At 34.9% G+C, this 19,827-nt stretch overlaps 2 protein-coding genes across 2 annotated transcripts; one reads left to right on the forward strand and one right to left on the reverse strand.

The window, feature by feature from the left end:
• Positions 1 to 31: 31 nt before the first annotated feature.
• LOC132545616 (uncharacterized) lies at positions 32 to 12,316 on the forward strand. The gene is made up of 8 exons (XM_060209312.1): positions 32 to 73; positions 3,256 to 3,786; positions 5,683 to 5,811; positions 7,172 to 7,316; positions 8,146 to 8,314; positions 8,623 to 8,776; positions 9,782 to 9,910; positions 11,838 to 12,316. The coding sequence occupies exons 2-8, from the start codon at positions 3,339 to 3,341 to the stop codon at positions 12,026 to 12,028; spliced, it is 1,365 nt and encodes a 454-aa protein (XP_060065295.1). The 5' UTR covers positions 32 to 73; positions 3,256 to 3,338; the 3' UTR covers positions 12,029 to 12,316.
• Positions 12,317 to 16,964: 4,648 nt separating this feature from the next.
• LOC132545506 (heat shock 70 kDa protein 12A-like) lies at positions 16,965 to 19,827 on the reverse strand. Its single transcript, XM_060209188.1, has 4 exons — positions 19,525 to 19,827; positions 19,022 to 19,243; positions 18,293 to 18,446; positions 16,965 to 18,004 (listed from the first exon to the last, which is right to left on the reverse strand). The coding sequence occupies exons 1-4, from the start codon at positions 19,825 to 19,827 to the stop codon at positions 16,965 to 16,967; spliced, it is 1,719 nt and encodes a 572-aa protein (XP_060065171.1).

The following is a 19,827-nucleotide window of genomic DNA, read 5'->3' on the forward strand; positions in this document are numbered from 1 at the left end:
TCGTTTGCACTGAACAGACGATTAATCTGTGGAGTTTTATTAAACACTAATTGTTATTTCGTCACATTGTAGTGTAAGTATATTATATATGTTATATTATATTGTGTTTAACATTCTTGTCTTTGGAAATGTGATGACAATGTCATGCAACTACACAATATGATTACAAAAAGATACATCGCTACATGACTTGTACCTGTGTACATTTGCTGTATCTTATTGTAAGACAGACAGGCAGATAAGTTGGAAACTGTAACCAAACTTTTACACACACACACACACATGTGTAGGCTTTTCATGGTTGTGTTCAGTAAATGGTTTTAATTGAATTTGTTTTTTTAACTAATAAGCAAAGCAGAAAAAATGTTCAGTATATCACGGACTTAAAAAACAGCGGGATAAGAAGCTGCATAGACTAAATATGACCAGTGATCGAACACCGGATATATTGTCTGTTCTCATTCCATCGAACGACCGATTTGTCTTCTCATGACGCTGGATAAGTATGGGATGTATTGACACTAAATTAACTCTAAATATATTCAAAAGAAAAAAATATTGCATCTGTAGCAGTTTTCATATAGTGGATAATTACTTTAACACTTCACTTTAACATAGTCTGACTGGACAATCAACTGCAGAATAAGATTCACAAGTTTATTACAAAACATTTTGTACAAGAAGTTGCAAGGACTATAGAAACATTCATACACCACACTTGGTATCACACTTTCCCAATACCCCAAATACCTGATATAATGACCACAGCCATGGAGACATTATAGACATAGTTATGGATAGACAACAGACATTAAGAGAACATAGACAATGGAAATCATCTGCTGACTCTCAGTCTGAGGCTAAATTTGTGGCAGAGGTCAACAGATACAGTTGAATGTAAGCCAAGAGATAAATTTGATGACCCAGGTTAAAACAAAATTTCAAAGACTTGTAATTATGTGAAGGTGTTGCACCATGGTGAGTCATCACCCCTGACCAGTTTCTGCTTTAAAACTTATGCCAGGTCTGTCAGAAAACTTGCAAAACCCAATTTATCTAGCACAGCATCCCTTGACCCATAGTACCTCCTACTGACCCTACTAGAGTAGTACTGTCCCTTTGCCAGACTATGGCCAGTCAGCGATTCCCCAAGTTTCCTGGGAATCCCATGTGCCAGCAATTTTCACATAAATCGGGAAACCCTTATACATCAACACCAGGCAACACTGTACAGAAAAAAAGAAAAAAAAATGGCAGCAGATTATGCTGGAAATAACCTATTTCTGCTACACATCAGATGTGGATTTGAGGTATTTTACAAAATACTGTACAAACCAAAATATTGTTCCACTCTTTTCTCCCATGAAATCTTGTGCTGGTCGGTGATTTCTGGCACCAGTTAATGCAAAAATGACTACCATTATCTTGTGTATTTTTACAGCGTTATCCCTTTAGAAAACAATTTTTTGTAATTTTTGGCACAAAGCATCCCCATGGGAAGCCGCTTCAAGTTTGCGAAGTCAAAGGGCGTGGCCCCAATAGGGGCCCCAGGAGGGGGAAAAAAGGGGTAAAATTAGGTAAATCTTTAAAAATCTTCCTCTCATGAACCAACAGTCAGATTAAATTCATATTTGATATTTAGGGTCCTTATGGCAAGTTCTACAAAGTTTGCAAATGAAAAAAAATCTGGTCAAAAACAGCCCCACTAGGGGGCGCTCAAAAGGGTAGAAAATTCAACTTTGACCGATTTCAACCAAATTTGGTAGACAGCATCCCCGAGTGAAGGACATATGAAATTAAGTTGAAAAAGTGACAATGTGCCCTTTGGGGCCCATAAGGGGTGTAAAAGGAGCCATATGTAAAAATCTTCTTTAAATGACTTCTTCTCAAGAACCAGTGGATGGATTTTCTTCTCAAGAACCACTGAGTTGATCATGTCCAAACTTGATACAGATGTTCAACACAATGTCCTGCATAAGTCTTGTTACTTTTGTGTCGATTCAAAATCCAAGATGACCGCCATGACCTCTGTTTGGCTAAGACATTTTGGACTTCCTCTCAAGAATCACTTGGTGAATCATGTTCAAACTTGGTACAGATGTTTTACACACAGTCCTGCACAGGTGTCGTTACATTTTTGCAACATTTTAAAATCCCCAGATTATTGACCTCAGGTTACTGTTAAGGCCCCTTGGGCCTCTTGTTGTACATTCATATAAAAAGATAACTATAACAGTTACACGGGAAGGGCAAGATATATCTTTATTTATTGTTCATAGCCTTTGTTTATCACAAAATGTAACTAATCGGATAGTATTTGTATACCAAATCATTATTTGTATTTAATTTCAATGCTTTTCTCCACTGGGGCACTGCTTAAGGGAAAAATATTGGGAGGTAGCTTAAATCCAGTTTCTTATTTTGATTCCCAAACTCTTACCTTTTAAAGAGCTCTGCTTGGACAACTAAGAGCATAATAATTATTTTAGCAAAGTCATAAACAAATTAATCAATTGATAACTGTTAAAAAGACAGTTTAGAGATCCTTTTTATAATTTATGCATGTTAAACTTTTTCTTTAATGTTAATTTAAAAAAAAAAAAAAAAAAAAAAATTTGAGAACTTGGATGTCAGTTATTTTCTGAGAATTTTTAGTCTTTTACAACTGTAATAGAAGGAATAATGGAACATGTCTTTCCCTAATAAACACTCAAACTAAAGTAAAAGTCAATGCCTATGCAGCTCTCAAGGTGGATATTATTGCTGAAGGAAAATGTTCCCGGCTGATAATGAGTTAGTGAGAGAGTAAGCTAACCTGTATTCTCTCAACTTTAAACACCTTTCCCTCCTTCAAAATGTCTTTGTCTTGGTAAGGCCAACCACAATCCAAGCTCTTTAACACTTTTGTAGATCATAACTACTTATATAGAGTGGTTATTAGCGCCAAATTTGTAGGAAGAAGGAAAAATTAAAAATACTTGCTACCCTTGTTGGGGCATATTCTCAAGGCTTTTACACCCTAGGCATAGAAAGAGTCTACGGCCTTAGTAATATAACTTATTACTTTTGACTCCTACACAAGTCTGAAATTTGCTGGTAATCACGAGACTGATGGAAATTTAAGCATGGTTATTTTAGGATATGTGCAAGTGATGCTATTCTTTATTATATTGACTTTATGTAAAACACAAGGGAGTTGGTGGTAATACATTTGATAAGCCTTTATATGATTAAGGTAATTTTTACTGTTTGCAGATGTAGCAGTTGTCCAAGTACATCAATGAAACTGTGGATGATTTCATACTTGTGGAGAGTATTGTAGCTAGAACATTGCCAATATGGACCCAACAATACCTTCGATATTTCATGGATTCACTCAAAATTCAAACTCAAAAGATGAGTCAAATATCATGATTTTAGCAAAGGAGATTCAGGTTTTAATCCTCAGCAAACTTGATGGATTATCTTTAGCCAGGGCACAGAAAGTATGTAGACTTTGGTATGATATTGTGGATGATTTTGAAAAGTACTTTCATGTCTGGCTACGATGTTGCTTAACGGAAATTTCTACCTGTGATATTGTAGAAATATCAGGACTTCTGGAAATCGATGAAAGTGATGATTTAATATTGACAGCTAACAACTTGAAAAAGTTGCCGACAATATTTTGGAAGGAAGTGTATGCTGAATATCATAGAAATGAATTTATTAAAAATAAGACAAAAAAGGTGCTGCAGATCGAATACCCTAAATGCTATGGAATGGTCACAGCACTGAAGTTGAAAGGTAGCAAAATAAATATTACTGTTTAGCCTATCATCATCAAATTGTGGGCTGTTTAAATTTCTGTTTATCCATCTTAAAATAGTACTCACAATGTGGATCATTTTCAAATTTCATCCGAAGGTTCCCATTGGTCCCTAATTGTGCATTGCCTCATTTTTTAGCTGATCCGAAAAACCAAAAAGTCAACATGCAGCCATCTTGACAGTAATAGTTTATTATCATTATGTCTTGAAATGTTTTCAATGGATCATTCTCATATTTGTACTTACTTGTGCATAGTCCATTTTGAGACTTGATGGAAAAACCAAGATGGCAGACCATTGGCCATCTTTGATTTTAACAGTCATAATTTGTTGTCACTTTTTGTGAGAAATATTGGATGGATCTTCCCAAATTTTATATGTAGCTTCTCATTGGTCAATGGTTATGCCCTTTTCATTTTTGGTTTGATAAGAGACCCAAAATGGCTGACATGGAGGCAGTCATCTCATATTATGACTGTGATTAATCAGGTGTACTGTAGAGATGGGTATATTAAAATCTCAAACACAGATTTGTCCCAAATGTAACCAATATGTAATGATTATGTAACATTACACAATATTTAGCTATGTACAACACAGTCAACAAATTATGAAATATAGAAAAAAAAACATACTGATCTTCTACTAAAACACAACTACAAACTAATAACTACAACATGAAAGATCTTATCTATAAGGGATGGGTGGGATGGGGTTTTCTGCATTCATGACCTTAAAAATATGTCAGCTCTAGAGGCCTGGGCATGGTCATGATCACCTCCCAGTGCTCTTGAGATTTTTTTTTTTATTTTATTTTGAGCTTAACGTCCTTGTTCCGTTTATAACCAAGCCTAGGACACTTGATGCTCTTGAGACTATAACTGATTAGGTCAGAGCACATGTAACTACAAATCTGTTATGTTGTTATTGGCTAGCACCTGTCAAGGCTAGGAGGTGATTGGCTAACCAAACAAATCCCATCCTCAGTCAAGAGGGGTCCCCAAGTTCCCATTTCCCCAAACTTGACATGCCATGATTGGAACACTGACCCCAAGTTGACCAAACTGATAAATGCTGGGCCAACTTTATCAGAATGACAATCTATCCCATCTTATTAATACTGTATTAATTACTTTATGCCCACAAAGATTATTATTGCCATTTCTTCAGATCTTTCTAAAATTTTATATTTTGATTTTGGGATAAATCAGAAACAAAAATGGCTGACAGGCTGCCATCTTGCATTTTGACTAAGAAAAATTGTTATTTCTTTTTCTTTAAAAGTACTGAAGGGATCTTTCTCAAATTTCATAAGTAGTTTCCCCTTTGTCCCTAGATTCCATTTGATTTATGGCCAACAAGCAACCATCTTGGCTTTGATAATTAAAGATAATTAATGATTAAGAGCAAGAATAGAGGAAAGGCTAGGAAGCGAGTGAAAATATCTAACTTTTAAAGAGAATATAAATACAAAGCAATATTTGAAAAGCAAAGATCCCTGTGGGATCTGTTTTTTTACCACTACACTTGTATTATATAAACTCCAAATTGGATGTTAGGTTTTGGAATTTAACCATATGGTACTCCAATTTACACCAAGATGATTACTTAGCACAGTTTCATCTCAAGAACTGTACCCATGTTTACATTATATATTTAATGTGCCATATATATAGTTTTCATTAAAATCAAGTAGTTGAAATATTGATATCATGTCATTAATTCAGTTTCAAAAAAAAAAAATAATTGGAGAATTGAAAGAAGAGTGTTTCAGAAAAATATGATGTAATAGTTTCTATTGTTTATTGGGCAAACTTTTATTTAGCCTTCAATGAGCACTATCTCCAGAATAAAGGCTTGTTGTCTTTTGAAGATAATGTCTTGTTTAGTGGACATGAAGATGGTAGGGTAATATCCTGGGAAAACATTGATGTAGGCATTAAGGATACAACATTACACCAGCATCAGAGGATGGTTACAGATCTGGCTGTCACTCGTGCAGGTAAGTACTGAAAGTCATGGTTTACTATGTATATACCATATTGGTTCTAATAATCAGCTCCGAGGCGATTATTAGATCAGGTCAAATCTTAAAGGGATATTCAGCCCATGTTAGGATTTCATAGATGCTTTTACAAAAAGTGTACAAAATTATCTGCATTTGTTCTGATAGGAATTGTACATAATCACTAAACATTTAAACAAAAATAGGATATTTGATTTACAGAAATTTTTTGTAGATCTAGCTAGATCAAGGGATGGCAATTATTAGAAACAATTTTCAAAAATTCAAGTTTTGAAACTTATCATTTTTATCAATACTGCAGTCGGGCCAAATCATATTCAATTCTAATGTTTACATTCTTGTGGATTATAAAAACAGGATAAATGAATGTAATAGGTGAATACAACTTCCATTCAATTTTATTGCTTCATTATATTAAAGATATAAACAGTGTTAAATGTTATGTTACTACACAAATTAATTGACCATCCATACAAATTATATAGAAAATATTGAACAATTTTTGAATACAGAAAGTAAGGGAAGACAACTGCAAACATTACTGGGACCCAGACTCTGAGCCATGGACACAGAACTGCTTATGAAATAGGAAGCATCTTTTTTTTTTTTTTTTTTTTAATTTAGCACAAAATTATCATGGATCTGTTAGCAGTAAGAATTGGAATAAGTAAACAAAATTGGTTTGTTTGATAGCTGTTGAGCAATTACAGTTTATATTGCCAACATGGATAGGATGATAACATTACAGTTCATATAACTATTATCAACTTTTTTGCCCTCAAAGTAGGTAGCCGGCAATTATTAGAGTACAGATGATTATTAAAACAAATATGGTATACTGAAAAAGAAAGGGAAATAACTCCTCCAAAAAATTTTGAATCGTTCACAAAGTTTTGAAGAGTTCAGTTGAAAACTGTAAAAGAAGATCTCAAGACAAAATAAGATAAGCATTATGGAATAGCAAAGGACAGTGACACTTACAAATACAGTGGAATCAAACTTCCGTAATGTACAACATAACTTCATTTAATGGTGATTTAACTTTACTGTGTTTGAATGAGATCAGTTGATAAACATTGGAGGGGGTCACTGGAAAAACAAGATTTTACAAAAGAAAACACCATACCATATACATCTTGTCTAAAACGTTAACTGGCATATAAAGATATAAACATTTTCTGGATTTTAGAAAAATGTTCATGCAAAATAATTCGATAGCAGAATTGTGCTGGTGACATAAGTTAATGTCAGACTTGGATTTACTCAACATCTAACTGTGAATAAATAACCAGATCTCATAAGTGTCTAATTTATTTTGTGAAATGCATTGTTTCAGGTCTGACAGTAAATCACCTGCTTTTAGGCATCAACAACATCTTTGTCATCTCAACTTCCAAAGATTCATCACTTATTCTGAATGATATGACCATGGGACAATCCACACAGATCTCCTACTTCAGCAAACAGGTCAACTCAGTCAGGTAAATGTCATCTCTCTCTGATCAACAAGGTCAGACCTTCATGTAATTGAAGTCAGTTATTAAAAATCATCTCAGCTCAATAAGGTAAGATAAAGTCAGCTAGCTGCCCTGAGTTAATAAAAATCAACTCTGTCAGGTAACTAAATCAGCTGTGTCTGGTAAATATAGATCAACATTGTCAGGTAACTAAGTCAGCTGTGTCTGGTAAATATAGATCAACTCTGTCAGGTAACTAAGTCAGCTGTCTCTGGTAAATATAGATCAACTCTGCTTGGTAACTAAATGAGCTGTCTCTGGTAAATATAGATCAACATTGTCAGGTAACTAAATGAGCTGTCTCTGGTAAATATAGATCAACTCTGCTTGGTAACTAAATCAGCTGTCTCTGGTAAATATAGATCAACTCTGTCAGGTAACTAAGTCAGCTGTGTCTGGTAAATATAGATCAACATTGTCAGGTAACTAAAACAGCTGTCTCTGGTAAATATAGATCAACTCTGTCAGGTAACTAAAACAGCTGTCTCTGGTAAATATAGATCAACTCTGTCAGGTAACTAAAACAGCTGTGTCTGGTAAATATAGATCAACTCTGTCAGGTAACTAAATCAGCTGTCTCAAGTTGATAAAGATCAATTCTCTCAGGTAATAAAGTCAGCAGTCTCTAGTAGGTTTGATAATTCCATGTATGTTTCAGGTATGTGTATAAGATAGCTACAAAAGTTACTGGTAATCATCTGTCAGATGCATTCTTGATACATGTACCTACAGTCTGGTATGTCTTTGCTATGAAGTACTTGCTAAAAGATTATCTGGACTAAATTGTGTTTAGTTGTAGTGGCCTAACTTTTGTTGCGGCAGCCAATTGTAGCTTCCTTCAGGGACATCCTGTGTGGGACATTGACTACCATAGGAAACTACAGGCAAATCTTCGCTGTCGTCGAGATCTAGCAGGCCAGGAGTCAACCAACATTCTCTCTGTTGCTCTCCATCATAACAAGGTTCGATAATTTATTTTATTCAAAACCAAGCATTGAACTTTCTTATATACATTTTTACAATTTCTATCCTCAAAAATATGTTCTCGTGTTCTTATTACAGCTATTGTTTATTGATTGTACATATCGTATTTTAGTAGTAATTGAATACATACTATGTTTGCATGTATGTGGGATGAAATTTGTTTACTTTTAATTTTTGATTCAAATAGATAAAGTTGATTTACATGTATCATCTCTGTAATAAGGGGGAAAAACATTGTGGCAGGACACTGAATTTACAATGAAAACTTCTTAAATGTGTTCTGCAGGTGCTGGCAAGTGATGATATTGGTAACTTATTTTTGTACAAAGGGACGGATCAGGTCAAAAACACCAAACAGGACCGACCCGTCACACTGGGTGTATTCGGAGCAGCTGTTAAAACAATTCTGTTCCGAGATGATAAAGCAGTATGCCTGACTGGTGAGATGATAGAGTTACACTTGTAACGATCAAGGCTCATGATTGTCTTTATGCTTAGACAAAAATATAGGACTCCAATATTTTAAAAGTTATGGCCATAAAGGTGTTAAAGGAATACAAGTTTAAAGGAGAACTCAAAGTTATGTAATTAGGTGTGGGTGGGTGAGTGGATGCCTGGAGCAGGCTGGCAGGAAGGGGAAGATTGGACATTCTGGATTGAAGCCAGTGTTAAGGTGTGAATCTATTGGGGAAATAGTACTACTTAGTATTTACTTTTGAAGTTCAAAGTCAATCATGGGGGCTTACACCTGAGTATTTGAAAGAAATAGTTGAGATTCTGTCCCTTTAGGAATCATTTTGCTTAAATAGATGAATACACTCAATCAAACCTGATGTGCCCATTATAACCTGAAAATCAAATAAATCCCTTACATAGTAATATACATGTATAAATTATACCCATATATGAATGTGTTACTGTGATAAAATTTTGTGTTAAAATGACTGCCTTGCATAAAACGTGATTATATCTCTTAATTTGATGTTAAAATACATGTATGGAATGAAACATGTAATTCTGAGCATGTGTCAAGTCATGTTTTGATGACTGACAATAAGTTTTCTAATGAAGGGAGGAAGAAAGTGGGTAGGGCACAATATATCAGCCAGAAGGGCATCAAACAAAGTTACAACAGTTGAAAATGGGTGATCATCTATGGTGTGTGGATCCCTGGGCATCCCAGTTTGTGTTTCTCAGGAGAACGCGTTCAGGTATTGGCCTGTACTGTTGTGGCTGCGTCCTCAGGAAATGTTTTACCCCAGATGGATAACATGTGACAGGTCTCCCACTTGTTGTTTGGTGAATCAGTTACAAACAACCAGTGGGAGACCTTGCCTCAAAATGCCACAGACAGGGTGATAATCTCGGCAAACAAGTTGTCTAACCTATATAAATGTATTATTACGATTATGTGTATTGCTGTAACAGATATGTGTTTATTGCAGATGATGGCATGCTTTGTGTTTCTCTGGATCTTAAAGAATTTAAGCAACACTGTGTATATGAAGCACTTAATGCGGTTCCTGAGTGTATTGCATGGAGAGTCAACATTTTTGTAATCGGGGCCAAGACTGGTATGTATAAATAATTTATACATGTATAAATGGAAAAAATTATTATGCTGTAGTTTTGAGTATTCTTTTAACTATGAAAACAGTTTAGGATAAAATATAACCTTCCTATGCTGCCAACTTCAGTGCAATGAAATTTCGGCAGCACAAGTTTACAATTCATGTGAAATGTTGTGGGATCCATGTTTGTTTACTGAAAGTGGTGTTTGCTTATGATTATAACAACTATACACTTGATGTGCCATTTTCATTATATACATTTTAATGCATTAAATAGCAAATGATCAGCACACATTTTATGTTGATATAAACCACCTAAATTCCAGAAAATAATTACATTCAAACTCATGAATTAAAATCTCATCCAACTGTCAAGTTATATGGATTTTACAACCAGGAGAGTTAATAATGCCACTTGCCTGTTGTAAAAATGGAATGTTTTGATGCAATAATAATTGTTGCAATATGAAATCTGTTGTAAAGGTATTCTCTGGTCTGAATAATTACTTACAACACTCTCCAGGGAATTTCTTACTTTGGTATTCATCTGCTCATGTACATAAGCATTAAATCAAGGGAACTTAGAATAAAAATGGCATACAGAAGTGATAGTGAATGGTACTTGGGTATAAATTGATGAAACATGCATTCCAATGTAGTTGTTTACAAAGTGAATAAAACAGATCTTTGGAATCGGTCGGCAGTGAAGTTTATGACTATATCCAGGTAAATTTGGTGGTATTGTAGTGTTATTGGGAGAACATAGGTTCTCAAAATATTTTGGCAAATGGCAGCATGGAAGTTGCAAATGCATCTAAAAGTAGGGAAATCTGTTCTGATAGAAATTATGGTTATGTGAGTTTGGCATTTCAATAGATGGCAATACAACAAGGTTATACCTAATACTATATTTAATTTATAAACTGTGTTCTGCCCATTGTGAACATTTCTAATTTCCACTAGCACGGAGGTTGAATTTTCAAGCATAGAATTTCATGGTGGAAAAAAAATTAGGTCTCTGGTATTGTAATGACACCTTGCTGATATTTTATTTATGGTTTATCATATACACGTATAAATACTATATCTGTTGGTCATTTCTACTGATAATATTGGCTTGTTTAAATGATTCAATAATCTTCAACAAACTTCTGTAAAGCTGCATAAAAGGATCCAAATGTTGCAATGTACGAATCTTTAATTGTTCAGAGATCTCCTTTAATAGTCATAGTCTGGGGACATTCAGCTGTCTGATCACAAACCCCAGGTAGTTTGATGTTTATATCTTTGATTACATCTTTTTTGGTAGTTACTCTCTTGCATCATGAAAGCTTTGGATGGAAGAGGACTTGTCTGTTTTCAAACAAATGTATTGCAAGCTGATTATAACATGTATAGCTGTCAATTGATGGAAATGTAAACTTATTACATCCTTGGCCTGTTATCCAGTGAATTTGTCCATGTCATATTTTTGCATTTGAGCATTTTCTATTGGCTGCACAAGATTGTGCTGTCATAATATGGACAGTTATAACATATTGACATGAATTAATAATGGTGCAACAAAATAATTGAGTATGTTTGAATTTTTTTCACATTCTTACTTCAATACCTGCCGCAGTGTAACTTTTCTGTGTTATGTGAGAAAAGCATCTTAAATTTGTTTTAATTTCATATGATATTTTGCTTGCTAAAGCAAAAATTTAAAACATAAGTCTTGTTTCATGAACCATCATGAAATGAAAAGTCATTTTATCAAGATCCTATAAATGTAAAATTAGAGAATTATACAAGTAACTGCATCATTACTCAGCTATATCACTTACCACAATAATTTATAAAGTTTTTTAAGTGTAAAATTGTGATTTCAGTGTAACAAATTATTAAAAATTCAAGGTAAATTATGAGATATTTTATTTCAAATTGCCAGGTAAGGTTTTCTTGTATCTTGTGAAGGAAGACGCAGATTTATTCAACATTGACCTATCCGAACCTGTTGGGGTTTATGATACCGATTCAGAACATGTTAACTCTGTTGCTATTGGAGATGATGGCAATGGACCAGTGTTGGCCATCTCTACAGAACATTCCTGGATCACTCTAGTGAGATGGACACGATGATCTAATTGTTCTGGTGAGGTGGAAGATTAAAGTAACAAAATGATTGTCTAGACAGCATTAACTAAAAATTCTGAGAATGGACAGTGAAGTTATCATTCCAGTTGAATGAAGAAACTTAAAGAGGGGTGAGACCTTCATGTGAGGTAGACACTTGTGTTACCATTCCAGTCAGATGGATGATTTTTTAAATTCTGAAGAGATGGATTGACATCTTTGTAACCATTCTATTCAGATTGACCAATTTGAAGATTTTGGTGAGGTAGACACTTGTGTTACCATTGCGGTGAGATGGACATTGACACTTGTGTTACCGAATTCTGTGAGACTTGTGTTACCACAAAACTTTGAGATGGACAAACTTTCTAGACACTTGTGTTACCAGGTAGACACTTGTGTTACCATTGGACAAACTTTAGAATTCTGTTAAGGTAGACACTTGTGTTACCATTCCGGTGAGATGGACAAACTTTTAGAATTCTGTTGTGGTAGACACTTGTGTTACCATTGCGGTGAGATGGACAAACTTTTAGAATTCTGTTAAGGTAGACACTTGTGTTACCATTGCGGTGAGATGGACAAACTTTTAGAATTCTGTTAAGGTAGACACTTGTGTTACCATTGCGGTGAGATGGACAAACTTTTAGAATTCTGTTGAGGTAGACACTTGTGTTACCATTGCGGTGAGATGGACAAACTTTAAGATTTGGTGAGTCTGAAGTTTACAGGTTCTGGTGAGATAGACTTTGAAGTTTACAGATTCTGGTGAGGTAGACACTGATGTTACATGGTCAACTGACTATTCTAGTCATTTGTGTTAAGTAAACATCACTTAAGGATCCACTTCAGGATTGTCAGATCAGTATATATACTCAAAATACAACTTTTGCAAAATACCCGAATATTTAAGCATAAAATAACTTGTATCTTGTCTCCTGTTGATGATTTTTAGTCTACATATATACTATTTTAAAAATTTTAGTATTTTTTAGAATATTTCACATGATTATGAAGCATTTACCTTACAGTTTTGATGAAAATTAACCTAATTTTAAAGATCTAGGCATGGTGAACTTGCCATTCTTAGCAGATAGGGAAAGTTATTGCTACGTGTACATGTTTACCAGAGAAAAAAAAAATTATCGAGCAGAACAGCACCTTGAATGATTGTGCAATATATGTGATTCAAAGCATGGCAAACCTTGCAGAGTTGTGGGATCATGGGTACATCACTTTTCGTTTGAGTCATATCATTCATGCAAGTGTGACCATATATGTTTTAAAGTTTGCTGTCTTGTGGGCATTTGGTGAACACTTTTCAAAGGTCCTATTGGTAATATATATTTTACTCTTAATAGGAAGTAATCGGTTTATTTGGTACATGAGCAAACCGATTGTGTACCTTTATAACTGCTTATGACATGTAATTTGAGAAAGTGATGTAAGTTTTTAAATCAAAACATGTTTTGTAATGTAAGATTTAGCGGCAAGATTTTTTGTTGAATTTGTTTTTACAAATAGCAAAGAACTTTAAAAAGTAGCGCTTTAATATTTGCACTTTCACTGAGAATATGATGTTGATTGTTGAAAAGTTTGTATGTATTTGAGATCATTGTCAGTACCATGTTTATCCTCAAGTACCCCTCCCCTAGTGTAAAAGATAATATTAAAGTTAGGGGAGAGCTTATTTGTGAAACACCTTTAGCTTACTATTTCAAAATTAATGACTCTGTAAAAATAGAGAGGGGGCTTACTTTTGGGTAGGGCATACTTGTGGATAAATATGGTCTGTTAAAATGTATTTTGATATAGGATGTTGTGTGAATTGTGATGACATTGTCACCCAGAAAATCAGTGCCATAGCAATGAGTGTATTTATTATGGAGGTGACTTTTAATTATTAAGTACATGTGAAAGTGCTAACTTCTGTAACTGAAGGAGGTACAAATTTGAAGTGCTTTTGCCTCCATGAATATTATTTTTCACCTAATGGTAGGCATATGCGTACAATCATTAGAAGGCAATTTCAAGGAAGTACATATATGAATGACCATGTTCTACCTTCTAAGCTTCTTTTTTTTTCTTTTGTCTTTTTCAGTTGAACCTAATTCAAGTTCAGCTTACAAAATCATTTTGGGTTAGATATTGATAGGTTTCAAAATTTGACCATGGTTTTTTGTAGGAAACTTTTTCCAGTTCCTCAGGTTACAGAAGTATGTTTGTACACACTTTCCTTTCAGTTTGAAATATGGTTTGGTACATTGAAAATGGAACCTGTTTATGCAAATTTTACAATGATATTGAATTTTACACGAACACTGACAATGGTATTTAGGAGTTATTGCCCTTTGTTATTTTTCATACTTAATTTTTTTTTTCCGGAGTATTACACTAAAACTATAACAGGTATCATCATGAAAATTCATAGGTAGATAGATCTTAACAAGGAGAAGTGCAGTGCAAAGGAACCATCACTTTCTTTTGCATAATTTAGGAGCTACAACCTGTCTTTAACGGCCCTTGTGTTTTATTTGTAAAACTTCATCACAGGGAACTTGCGTTTGGTATATAGCAAAAGCAAGTACTGGTATCAGTGAAAGTTGGTTGATATTAATATTATCTAGTTGCCAATACTGGAATTAAAAGATAAACTTTACATTTGAAGGTGATATTGTCAGTTACAATGATCACTGCTAATAATATATTGTTATGAGTATGCATCAGCAACATCATGATAGACATTACGATGGGAACACCCCAAACAGCATTTTTCTTTGTAATTTTCTATTTTTGAATTTATACATGGTGGTGGGTTTTCTTTTCATTAATCATATGCTGAAATATTTCATCAGTGCTTTGAGTTTTAATAGCAGACAAGTTCTCAAAAATTCTGAAGTGGAATGAGTGAGATTGATGTTTTGTTCAAATATGTTCTAATATGGCACCCCAGCATTTTACTTTATTGTTGCAATTATTGATTGCTACCAATACATTGGGTCATGGCAATAACACCTTTAGCTTCCTGAGGCACTATTGGTAAACATTAACTATAATTGCTGTTACTTCTGTTATATAATGCAGTTTGTTGTATTTAGTTCCACAGATTTAATATATATATACAGAATCCATTGTTCCATTCTTTTATAATAAAACAGGTAGGATCCTCTGTATCACACTGTAAAGATCAGTGTTCACCTTTTAATACACATTTACTGATGACACATTATTTAACAGCTTGGCATGAAAGAGGTATTCTTTCAAGAGCAAACTTGTTCTCAAACAAAAGACAATACCTGTTTAAGCACATCATACAACTTTATATCTGAAATCAGTAATGCATTATATATTGATTAATAATGTGAAGCTGCATTTCATAGAAATACAGCAACCTGTAAGAAAATCTTCTTAGCCAGTACAAAAAGTTAAGAGAATTATCAATATCTAATATAACTGAAAAGTATAGATTTGCTACAGACAACAGACTATGTCAATCTTTGTTAATCTTGTGTTATATGAAAGTAATTTATGTTGACAATAAATTGTTTTACTTATTTCATTGTCAGAGTTTTTTTTTTTATTGATAACAAAAACAAAAGGGAGTTTGTTAAAGAATAACCATCCATAAGTTAAAATATATTGTACATAAAATATCCGAATTATAAGGTTCAACTGTAGAAGTGTATTACAAATTGAATTGTACAGGTTTATTTTGAAATGTTTTCTTTAAGTTCATAATATATGAATACACTTGTGAGTAGATTTTCATTCATCACTATCAATTAGAAAACTTGTGCAAGACATTTGTGTAATTACATTTTGTCACCGACATTGGACAAATGACCTGTGATGCTGTGGGAAGTCTTGAAATGTGACAGGTAAGTGTTCATAGTTTTAAGGTAAAGAGTGTAAAGTGTCTGTTCAATATTTTTCTCTTTTATAAAGATATCAAGTGCAGTTTTCAAACAGATTTATTATGCAAACAGTTCCAAATGTTCAGATTTTCTGTACATGTTTTTTGTATATGTTTTCCTGAAACAAATTAAACTTGCATACTTGTACAGAGTCATTTACATAATCACCAGACAAGATTGAACAAATTGATGCTCACAATCGCAGACTTGTTCAGTGTCATTTACATAATCACGAGACATGTTTGATCAAATTGATGCTCAATAACCACACACTTGGTCAGGGTCATTTACATAATCATGAGACATGTTTGAACAAATTGATGCTCACAAACCGCACACTTGTTCAGGGTCATTTACGTAATCACGAGACATGTTTGAACAAATTGATGCTCAATAACCACACACTTGGTCAGGGTCATTTACATAATCACGAGACATGATTGCACAAATTGATGCTATGAAATGACAGACTTGTTCAGGGTCATTTATATCGATGCTCACAAATGTAAGATGCTCACAAATGTAAGACGTGCACAGGGTCATGATCATTAAGAGATATCTGTGATGTTTACACGAGACAGTATTGTACAAGGCCATTATAACAAGTTAATTTTTTGTTCCAGGTCATGATGGAAAGAGACAGTCTAATAGAATGAGGCATTCTTATCAACAAACAACACCATTGTACAAGTCCATGGTCAAAAAGGAGTATACATTGTATTATAAGGTAATGTTTACACGAGAAGTAATGTACCTGGCCATGATACCAGTTAAGAGCCGTTGTTTTACATCATGATCACAAAATCTTACTATGTACTGTATTTTCTCAATCGATGAGTGAATAGATTGTTGTATCAATGAATGGCTGTATTGTACAGTCAGGTCATTTTAACCAGATGTAATGTTATGTAAGGCCAAGCGGTATTGTACAAAATCCTTTTTCTAATCCACACAAAGTCCATCCGTCCAAACACCAAATTCAAACAAGATAAACATTTGATCAACAACACCGTGACCATGCTTAGTTTTCACTGAAGGAAGTCGAATTTGTTCACGTACGACGATCCTTGGCATGTGTCTGAAACCTTCACTGTGAACTCTGTTCCTCCAAACATTACGTCAACCTGGAGTAGCGCCTGTGGATTCCAACCCTGGGCAGGGCGTTTCACCGTGATTTTGCCGATTTTAAAGCAGGACGGTTCGTTAACGTAAGTCGGCAATTGGAAAGAGGCGTAAACTGTTATTTCTACCACATTCTGATTGGGTCCCGGACTGTAGAACTTTGTGACAATGCTGCCAACCTCCACTTCTTGTTCTGCCATGAAAAACGGATCAAAACATTTACAACAATACCACTGGTTATTGGTCGGACACCAGAATTTATTTTGAGGTGAATGTAGTTTTGGTTCAAACACTTTATTTAATTCTATACCATAGGTGTACTTCATAACTCGGGATTTTATGACATGCGAATCAAATCCATACAATACGGCACCTTTGAGAACAGCAAGCCCGGGATCCTGCGGGCAGACGATGACCTTGTTTGGAAACATCTCTTCAAATTGTGCTTGTACAAGAGATGACTCGGAAAACCCACCAACCAACACTACCGTTGTGATATCGTCATTCATAACCTCTAGGACGTGACTCATTGTCCCTGACATTGCTTCACTGAAAAACTCCGTACACTTCTCGAGTCCTATGTGCATTTTGTTTTTTTTTATAGAAGCACTTTTTGAGAACTTTGTCATACTATCGGCTAGCTTGTTACCTGTCATTCTCTCATACAAGTCTTTCAATTTTACTGGAATCTGAAGCACAAATTTTCTCCCTGATCCAGACTTAAACGTTCTTTTCTTCATCTCAAACTCACTAAACAAGTCGAGGTAATCTGTCATTGCATCCTGCATGAGTTTTTCCAGAATTTCGGCACCAAACACTTGCTGCAAGAACGTTAGGAAAGCCTTGTCCACTGTCGTACCGCCATACGCCCCTCCCGAGGCTCGTCGGATCTCACGGATGCACTGATCTACTGTTATTTCGTGCACTGTCATATCAATGGTTCCACCTACAAATCCCAAAATATTACTTATGAGAAATTTCTGAAACTCTGCATCATGAATTTCGTTAACATATTTCGTTGTTATCTTCCAACGCTTACTTTACTGACCATCCTGCACTAAATGTCTAGTGGAATCACAAAAAATACTAATCTTTAGTACTTCGTAATGGTGGAGTTTTGCTATCAAAACAAGAGAAAACAGCCTTGCTAATGGACGAAAGTTGTCAATTATACTTATATCCAACCTTATTGTTTTTGTTACAGTAAATAACAGCAGATACGAAGTATACCAACCTCCCATGTCTACAACTAAAAACCTGGAGCCCTCCTCGAACAGTGCTTGACCAATGCGTTTTTCGCGCACCAAAATAGTATGTTCCTTCATACAATACACTGAGGCAGCCTCCGGCTCCAACGCCAACTGGAGATGATCTGTGCATATACCAGCCTTCGAAGATAAAACATTACTGAGCAGAAAGCTTGATAAAGGTACGTTACCAACCACATACGTTTCTGCTAACTTCTGTTCCACATAAATGGTATACATATGTAAAGGAAATGTTTGAAATAAGTACTTTGAGATCAAAATCTATCAGCAAACTTCAAGGAAATGAGATTCTTCGTCAATGTGTCATTAGATTAACCACAGTTTGCCGATGTTCCAGGATGGAACACTGTGTACCAAAGAAAGTGATGTATTTGCACTGGCAAGTTTGTGAAAGTAATTATCTCCCTTCGGACTGCAGGGGCTCATGTTCCTACAAGTCGTAGTTCCTGGATTTCCGTTCTGCTGCTTAGAAATCAAATTGTACCCGTAATTGTTGTATCACCGATCAGATTTTAATGTTTCTCATTTGATGAACACATAAAGAAACTTTCACTTTTTCTAAATTACTATTTCATGTACTTGTATAATATCATTTAGAATATTTGAAAAGAAGGTCGATTGACTAGATTTTTTCCTTTTTGTTTTAAGAGACCCTTAGACCCATCCACTATACAACAGTATAAAACGATACTTACAGCTTGTGCTGCTTCCCTCATGAACTGTTTGGCGCCTTCGTCCCAGATCGCCGGGACGGTGATAACCCAGCCGATCATGTCCTCCCCCACGTCGCTTAGTACCTGTTTCTGGACCATGGTCATCAGGTGTTCCTTCAGGTATCGTATCGCCATGGAAAAGATGGTCATCGCCGGCATCACCTCGCCATTTATATCCTTTATCAAGGTGGATCGACCAAGTGTCTGATTGGAAATAAGGTTAAAATACAGTTGATCGGATTTTACGATGATACTATTTTCTCAGCATAAGAAAGAAGTCATTGCTGGTTATGATTGATAACAAAATGACTTTCTTAATTAGCAATACATTATCTTGACTCCATCCTCAAGATGAAATTAACTTTAAAAAGTATCCCGGTGTATCTCAGTGGTGAATATTGCTATACATTATAGCATATGGTATATGTTAAAATACAGAACCTTTATCGTATTTATTCTTATAGTAAGGAAAGAAAGTAACTTGCCTTGTTATTATGTAAAAGCATTTTAAATTGTTTAAAGTACAACCAGCCCGTATGATTATTTTCCTCGGTCAGTTCAGAATACTTATTTTCGGCTTCATATCCAAAGGAGTGGAATTTTTTGTCTTGTGAGAGGAGCACTGAAGACGGGGTTTTTTGTGACATCAAATTTCCGCTGCCGATCCAGGAATTTGTGCTGATCTTCAAAGGTTCTCGTTCGTAGTCGTGTCTCATCTGAAAAGCGTACCCGGAATAGGTGGTACCAAAGTCCAGGGCGGCGACGATAAGAGGGGTAAACTCAGTCAT

Source organism: Ylistrum balloti, unplaced genomic scaffold, assembly GCF_031769215.1.
Source record: "Ylistrum balloti isolate Yb309-2 unplaced genomic scaffold, AGI_CSIRO_Ybal_v1 Utg369850, whole genome shotgun sequence".
Taxonomy (NCBI): domain Eukaryota; kingdom Metazoa; phylum Mollusca; class Bivalvia; order Pectinida; family Pectinidae; genus Ylistrum; species Ylistrum balloti.

What these genes read in the sequence shown, in the direction of transcription:
- LOC132545506 (XM_060209188.1), bottom strand. Translation starts at nt 19,827, where the DNA reads ATGACTGAGTTTACCCCTCTTATCGTCGCCGCCCTGGACTTTGGTACC. An exon ending in TGCTTTTACATAATAACAAG is followed by an intron (nt 19,244 to 19,524) that starts GCAAGTTACTTT and finishes ATTTCCAATCAG; the next exon opens with ACACTTGGTCGATCCACCTT. An exon ending in TTTAGTTGTAGACATGGGAG is followed by an intron (nt 18,005 to 18,292) that starts GTTGGTATACTT and finishes TGGGATTTGTAG; the next exon opens with GTGGAACCATTGATATGACA.
- LOC132545616 (XM_060209312.1), top strand. Translation starts at nt 3,339, where the DNA reads ATGGACCCAACAATACCTTCGATATTTCATGGATTCACTCAAAATTCA. An exon ending in TCTGGCTGTCACTCGTGCAG is followed by an intron (nt 5,812 to 7,171) that starts GTAAGTACTGAA and finishes GCATTGTTTCAG; the next exon opens with GTCTGACAGTAAATCACCTG. An exon ending in TGTAATCGGGGCCAAGACTG is followed by an intron (nt 9,911 to 11,837) that starts GTATGTATAAAT and finishes TCAAATTGCCAG; the next exon opens with GTAAGGTTTTCTTGTATCTT.